The sequence below is a fragment of the Acanthisitta chloris genome, unplaced genomic scaffold, assembly GCF_000695815.1.
Source record: "Acanthisitta chloris isolate BGI_N310 unplaced genomic scaffold, ASM69581v1 scaffold3142, whole genome shotgun sequence".
Taxonomy (NCBI): Eukaryota; Metazoa; Chordata; class Aves; order Passeriformes; family Acanthisittidae; genus Acanthisitta; species Acanthisitta chloris.
In genome coordinates, this window is record NW_008660865.1 from 97,564 (window position 1) to 105,755 (window position 8,192).

The 8,192-nt window shown below is 41.4% G+C and overlaps 1 protein-coding gene across 1 annotated transcript in view; it reads right to left on the minus strand.

Moving 5' to 3' along the window:
• Nucleotides 1-4,144, minus strand: part of TECRL (trans-2,3-enoyl-CoA reductase-like) — a gene marked incomplete at its 5' end in the record, with an annotated part of 46,994 nt that extends 42,850 nt beyond the window's left edge. Inside the window, 1 exon segment of the mRNA XM_009069974.1 lies at nt 4,093-4,144. Within this exon segment, the coding sequence (XP_009068222.1) occupies nt 4,093-4,144 (52 nt within the window).
• Between the last annotated feature and the right edge of the window lie 4,048 nt (nt 4,145-8,192).

Consider the following 8,192-nt stretch of genomic DNA (forward strand, 5'->3'; position numbering starts at 1 on the left):
CATAGCTCTAGTTGTGCTGCTTCCTTGTGCAGGAGGTTGCCTCCAGGAGTTACAGTACTGCTGAGGTTTTATTTCCCCCTCTCCTTTCTGTTCTTCTATTTCTTTCAAGAGCTTTTTCAGTGACTTTCATGCAGTAACCTTGAAAATACTTAATGATCACTGACTCCACTATATTACCTGTTCTAGAGGTATTTTATTTAGTTATGTGATACTTGAATTAGCATTATTATTACAGGTTTCTTTTTCTATCTTGAAGACTTCCTCCCCCAGCAGTCCAACATATTTTGTAAAGATTAAAATAAATTAAAGGTGAAAAGTTATTGCCAAGGACAAGAGCTCAGGAAGTTTAGCCTATGAGATATTTCTTTCTCCATTGAAAACACAATCTGTAGAGATAAAGGAAACATCAGGTACCTAACTCATTATAAGCAACTGAGAAAATGGGTCAAGAAACTTCCATCTTATACACTTAGTTTTTGACTTGGTTCCACCTTTGCCAGCTAGCCATAGGAATGAGGAAAATACTAGTAAAGTCACCTAGTGCACAGCACCAATTTCATTGAGGTTTCTTTGACCATGCCTTAGACAATAGCATGATGGCCACTGACACCCAGCTGCCACTCAATTTCAGCCAGAAAATATCAATCTGTGGAAGTATAAGACATTTGTCCACAACATATTTATATTGTGGAACTCCTCCCAGCGGGTTTTGCTGAGGTCAAAACTGTAAGTAGCTTTAAAAAGGATTAGACATATTCATGGTGGGTAGGTGTGATGTTTGCTACTAAGCCTGACAGCTGGCTCTAACACCTGTTACACAAAGTCCCTGTACAGCTCATGGCTGAAGGGATGCAACAGGGAAACTGCCGTTCTGGGCTGACCCCAGTTGGTGCTGCTAGTACCTGCTAGGGGCAGTGGCTACAGGAACAAGGACATGATTCAAAACAGCAGTCTTCAGTCTGGACAAAGTCTTTGAATTCCCATGGAAACGGCTGTTTATCTTACATGGTTATTTTCCACCAAATCACTGAATCTCCAGATCTTTGCAGCTGGGAAAGGAGAAGGAGGGGAGGAACCTCATGAGACATTGCCCACCCTGAACTCAATGCCACAGAACGCACAGGGTTAGGCTTTGAAGGGGTTGTTTCAGTAAAGACAGTCGTGTGGGCTGAGGAGTATTTTAGTATTTGTTCCTGGACTTGTGAATCCATATTCTGCCTTTTGTATAAACACAGACACAAACTGATATTTGACTGACCTAGAAATTACTTAGCAGTAACATGCCATGTGTCACTTGCATACCATTTAATTTATTTTCATGATTAACAGCCTTCTGTACTGCAATTCAAAATTCAGTCTTTTTCCTCATTTCTTGAATCAGGCAGCAAAACCTGATCAGTGACAGAGATGCTGCTTGTGAAATTGCTGCACAGGGGTTCCTCTCACTGAAGGGCTGATAAGATACCAGCTGAGGAGAAAGCTTAATTGCATGAGTGATCAAAGGAGAATGTATGAAGACAGGGAGACTGTAAGGGGGTGTGCGTAGGAGTGTGTTTTAACGAGAGATTATAGGGGAACATGTGAGTCTGACACACACAAAATGACAGAAATGAATGCATAAGGTAGTACAAAATAGCATGCTAACTAAAGGCATCCACTAATCAGCTTCAGCCCCTTCTCAGCTCCTGCCTAAAAGAACTGTATGCCATTAGCTGTCATCTTCCAGACCATATGAAGAGAAAAAAGGAAAGGTTTGATCTTTGCAACTGGGAAAGGAGGAGGAGGGGAGGAGCCTCATGAGACAACAACATTCAGGCTGAACTGGAAAAGAAAGATCAAAGCAATGAGCTGAAATGAGAAGAAAGGACATGGGACACTGATATGTTGTACTGTCAGGAATGGGAGGAATTGATGTAAAAAACTGAGAATAGAAAAAGCACTGAAGGCACATGCCAGCCCTTCAACTGCTGTAAAACACTGTACTGTCAGATGTTTGGTTCACAATGTGTACCATGCTTTGTTGTATGCTTACTGTCTTCCTTTACACTCAGCTCCACTTACATCACTGGGGGTACTTGAGGAGTAAGATGCCTCTTAATATCAAATAAGACACTATTAAAATAGCTTGTACACAGACTTGCACCATTTTAGCCCAAATCCATTAAAAACCTCATTACAGTTATATTGGAATAAACCTCTGTGCCAGTGTTCTTCAACTGATTTAGGCTGCATCAATATAAATCCAATTTCAATTGATTTAAGAGATTCTAGGCAGAAACGCATTGCATTTCACGAACTGATGGGAGGACATACCCTTACTGAACTATTAAAACTTATGCACTCAATCTCTTCCTATTCAGCAGTGTGGTTTTTGAACTTTTGCCATTTTGTATTTTATAAGGCCTTACAGGGAGTGACTATAAGTAATTTTTAGAGCTGTCAGGTCTCCAGCCTTCTGCTTCATCAGTTGAACCTGTGTGCAACCACAGAAGCCTTAAGCGTTAGTGTTTTATAAAATTCTAAGGACAGAGGAGAAGTTTAATGCTTCTTCTACTTACCCTACTCTGAACTCAACAGTATTAGTGACTGAAAACTTTTTATTTTTTTTAAAGGCATCTAGCCTTTAGATGAATGCACCCTTTTTCGGAAAAATAATGAAAGCTCAGCATCTAAGATGTCACCCATGAGACCAAAGTTGCTCAGGGTCCCATCCAATCTCGCCTTGAATACTTCCAGAGATAGGATGTCCACAGCTTCTCCAGGCAACGTGTTCCAGTGCTTCACCACCCTCTCAGTAAAGAATTTGTTACATATATCTAACCTAAATCCCTACTCTTTTAGTTTAAAATCATTTCCCCTTGTCCTATCACTATCTGACCAAATAAAAAGTCTCTCTTCCTCTGCTTTGTAAGTCCCCTTTAAGTACTGGAAAGCTGCAATAAGGTGTCCCAGAGCATTCTCCAGGCTAAAAAAGCCTAGCTTTCTCAGCCTGTCTTTACAGCAGAGGTCCTTCAGCCCTCTGATAATTTCCTGCTCCACATCTATCTTGTACTCCAAGTGGGGTCTCATGAGGGCAGAGTAAAGGTACAGAATCACTTCTCTCAGATTGCTGACCTCTCGCCTTTTGATGCAGCCCGGGACATGGTTGGGTTTCTGGGCTGTGAGTACACATTGCCAAGTCATTTTCAATTTTTCATACACAAGACCCTCCAAGTCCTTCTCTGCAGGGCTGTTCACTATGACTTCTTCCTTCAGCCTGTTCTCAAGCCTGAGATTGCCCTGACCCAAATGCAGCATTTTACACTTGGCCTTGTTGAACTTCCTAGGGTTCTCATGCAACCACTTCTCAAGTGTGTCCAGGTCTCCCTGGATGGAGTCCTGTCCTTCTGTTGTGTCAACTGCACTGCTCAACTTCATGTCATCAGCAAACTTGCTAAGAGTGTGCTCGATCTCACTGTCTGTATCATTGATAAGGATAAGCCCTGAGGGAAACCACTCATCACCAGCCTCCACCTGGACATCAAGCCATTGACAACAACTCTCTGGCTGCATCCACCCAGTCAATTCCTTATCCACTGAATCATCCACCTTTCAAATCTATGTGTCTCCAATTTGGAGGCAAGAATGTTGTGTAGGACCATGTCATAGGCCTTACAGAATTCTAGACTATCCCAGATGTCATTTAATCACTCTGAGCTCAGGTTCCCCAGTACAGTAGTTTTTTTGGTCTGCATGGTCTGTTTATGGCCAGTTTGAAGCAGACTAATGTTATTGAAGTTTATTAATGTAACACTGGGAGGAAAAATGCAGTTATGGCCTTGAATTGACATTGAGTAGTGTTAAGAAGAAGATAGAAGAAGATATTGCCACTCATGGACTAGCAGTGATAAATTATGCAGTTCTCTCCTTCTAGCCTCTCAAATCTGTGACAGCTACAGTAGAACCTTAGTTCAAACACTGTTCTTATTTAGCACTGTAGCTGTCAAGCCAGTCTCATCTTTTGTGTGAGATTTCATGAAAAATAAATTTGACAGTTAATCCAAGCTGAAAGGTCTCTAACCATGCCTCCAGCCTGCTAGCCATAGTACTTACATGCTTTGTGAAATTTGTGTTTCACATCAAGGAGGGTAGATGCTGGAGGTACCTGAAAAAGAAAGTAAAATGTATGCAGATTTATTTTTCTGTCTTCGTCAGTCTGGGATCCCTTCTCCACCCCTCTAATGAACAGATTATTCAATTTGTCTGCAGCTTCTTTAGTCAAAAATTAAGCAAATCGGCAAATTTGCTCTCACAGGTTGATATGTTATTAAGGATTGTCCATATTTCACTTACACAATACCTGGACCACCTCTGCTTAGCCAGTGGAAATGTTTTTTGGCCCCTTTGAAAATTGCTGGCCCTGCTTGATGCAATAACTGCCCCCCACATCAAGCCAGTGGGAAATCTTGATGGTAGGTTCAAGCATCCTGAAGCCTGTCTCCTAGAGACATGAAAGGGTTTTCTGAGAGGCCAGTAGCAGAGGTGGCAGGTTCTGCCCTTTCTGCCTGAAATGAGTTTTCTTCTGCATGCTGCTGTTCATGTGCATTGAAACAATTCAGGTATCATAGTGTTAGATGGTGGTCTGGAGTCCTTTTAGGCTATGTTTTATTATGTATATTGATTTCTTAATATACTTTGTACAAAGTATCTGAGAAAGACTTAGTCTCAAGCTCAACATACTACTTCCTGAAGTAAATGCAAGGTAAATCTGAGGTGACAAGAGGTAAGGGACTGGTTTTAACAGGACCATCCCTTTGCAGTTGACACTAATTTAATATTCTGTATTGTTCATTTAAAAACAGAGGTTGAGAAGTAAATTGAACTGTCTTATTTATGGGGATCTGCTTTAGTTCTAGCAAGAGACCTTATTGCTGCAATCAGACAACAGAATGCACAAAACCACCTTCCCTGGAGACTTTAGGCACCTGTGCAGCATAGGCTCATACCACTCTGCAGTGGTGATGATATATAGCAGAATCTTGAGGAGTAAAAGGATTTTTTTTAGTTGAGGTAGAGAAACAGCAATGGCACCATTTTCCTTGTCTGGGCACTCAACATCTGGTTCACCTCATCTCCAGCTTCTCTCAGTGTAACCAGAATGCAGCAGTTGCCTGACGCAGCCTCCTTGGCAGTTACACAAGAACTCAACGAACCTCTGCGTCTCTGACCACCTAAAGATTTCTATTGGGTTCACAGTTCTGATTCATTGTATTAGTTAGGACTCAAACTCTTAAACATTGACTGACTTACTGAGCCTTGCTTGGATCTTGGTACTGTCTTTAGCCTGTAGTCCCACTTCTTCCAAACATGCTTAGTGATATTTATCTGTCTATCTATTTTACTTAATAGGGAATTCTGACAATAACCATGCAAAAGAACGGAGAAGAACATTAGAAATTCTGACAGTAGAAATCTGTCAGACCCTTAATATAGGTTGTTTTGTTGAAAAGACTGAGTTTGGAGAAGCACTGATGTAAGAAAATAAAATTGCTGACTCAAAAGCAACAAATCAGTACAGCATAAAAAGCTTACTCTTTTTTTTTTACACCCCATGCAAATATACAATATATGTGCCATTAGTACTTATGACTAAGCCAACATGTTTCCAGTAATAACGTGAAGATGCAGAGAACTCAATGCAGATTTCAATTATCTAAAGCTGTAAAATGATACCTATGCTAAAAGGTGCTAAATGTTCAGATTTTTCCTAGTTTTTTCTTTGGTTTTAGATGAGAACACTTTCTTTACCACAGAGTGTTTTGCTGGTCATTGGAAAAGTCCTTATTTGCAGAAACTGCTGTAAGTGAACTTCTACTTAGATCCTGACTTGTGTCTCAGATGTGCCTGCTAGGCATTGCCATCACCACCCAAAGCAAGGGCTGGGGTCCTTGAAATCAAAGATTACCCTTTCCCTATCCCCAACATTTGTGTTGATCCAAAACATGTTGAAAAGTCCCGGGCCTGGAAAGAGACATTGACCTTGGAGATGCCAGCCACGTCCCTTTTCTTCCTAGCTATAGGGAACAATGGGAGAAGCCTTCCTATCTTTCTTGGTTCAAAAAGGAAAGAAAATATTTTAACTGTATTCATTGTACTTAAGTCATTCCATACAACATCCAGTAGAACTGCACATCTCCAGTAGTCTATATGTGCCTTTTCTTGTAATGTGTGCAGCCTCTATAGACTTGAATACTGGAGACAGAGGAGCGTTATGCTCTCAAAACCTCGAAAAATGTCTGAAATTGCTTTCTCACACCTTGTAATCTCACACCTCTGAGGCTTGGAGCCTAGAATCCACCAGATATGGACAGAAGCGCTGTTAGCTGGCAGCAACTATACAGCACACAAGACTGGAGACCAAAATCTGTCACACATCCTAGCACAAGGCAGGTGTGCAGGTATTCAGAGCTGGCATTGCCAGCTGAAGGATGGGGATGGTCATTTCCAATGTGATGGAAGATGATTGGGCTTTCTAAATACAGTATAAGCTGCATTACTGCAGGGCCTGCATCCCTACAGGTGATCAGCATCTCACCATGATGGGTTCTGGGAAAGAAAAAAAAAATGTGCAGAGCTGATCATCTGATTAAATCAGAGAAAGCTGAAAAACTGTTAAGCTTAGCACATTTACAGAGCAGTGCTTGCTCAAAACTGGAGCCCCGGGTCTCCATCTCCTGCACTTCTGAATATGTGTTGACTTCAAGACAGAGCTGCACTCAGTCAGTTCAAAAGGTCTAGGCCAGCCCTTCTTAGCAACTCTGCCTTTACATAGAGCTGATCATCTGATTAAATCAGAGAAAGCTGAAAAACTGTTAAGCTTAGCACATTTACAGAGCAGTGCTTGCTCAAAACTGGAGCCCCGGGTCTCCATCTCCTGCACTTCTGAATATGTGTTGACTTCAAGACAGAGCTGCACTCAGTCAGTTCAAAAGGTCTAGGCCAGCCCTTCTTAGCAACTCTGCCTTTACATCCCTCTTCCTTTTTTGTTTAATCTCAAGACTTTCAATGCTTTCTCTGCTACGGCAGCCATGGCATTTATATCACCTAACTTTAGGTATTAAAAAAATTAGGTGCAGTTAGTGTTTTAAGTCTACCTGTAGAACCATTCACATGCCTTAGGTGTTTAAAAGTTACAAAGTACCTGGCAGGATCTGTGCTTACAATGGCCTGCTGCAGCAGAGGGAGGGACCAGTGAACATGTCCCTGGGGTATGATGTGAACCATCCCACACCACTTCCCCTGCCTCCAAAGCTGGTGCTTGAACCATGTAGCTGCACCTGGGAGTGCTGTGCTCTGTAAGAGAGAGGCTGAGCTCATTGGCAAGAGCACTGATGTGCCTGAGTACATGCAAGCTGCTTTAGTCTAGAGCTGGTTTAAATCCTGCCAGCTCAGGCCTAGAGCATGTATTTGGTTGGTTAGTCCCAGTCTGGCAGCTTCGCGTGGCACCTCACTGTACAGGCTGTGGATGCCCAGGGAAGACATGGAGCACACATCCAGGCCAGAAGACATTTGTTTTATGGGCCAGCTGGCTTAGAGAAGGACTCTTTCACTTGAGACAAACTACACAGATCATGAGCTAAAAAATAACACACATGACATGAATGGGCTATGAAGTAGAAAAATCACTGTGTCCTTTCCCAGGCAGAATTATGAGACTATAGCCACAAAAGAATGAAATACAATTTTTTATGATCTTGATAATTCTGTGTCCTTTTTTAAAGACCTCATGAAACAACCAGTTAAATTATAGTTTCTAATATTGATCAATGAGAGGATGGATTCTGAGACATCAGCCTACTACTAAGAGCATCCTCTTCATAAACCATTAATTCTCTTTTGTTCTTTTCATTGTACATCAATACAAGCTAAAGAATTCTAAGGACTGGAAAAGCATCTGCGCTTATTACCCTTTATGTTAACTGAATAAAATACCCTCAAATATTTCACTGTAATTATTAGTCTGACTCTCCTTTTATTCTTTTGAATTGTTTCTGAAAGTGTTATAACCTTCCTTTCCTCTTTTTCAGCACTTTTCAAATATGCACAGGCAAAACAGAGTGAAAGACCACCCTTAGTTTATTTAAAGCAAGATGGATTCACCTCTTACTTGGCACATATTTTCTCTAGTCTGATAGTCAAGCTAGTTTTCCCTA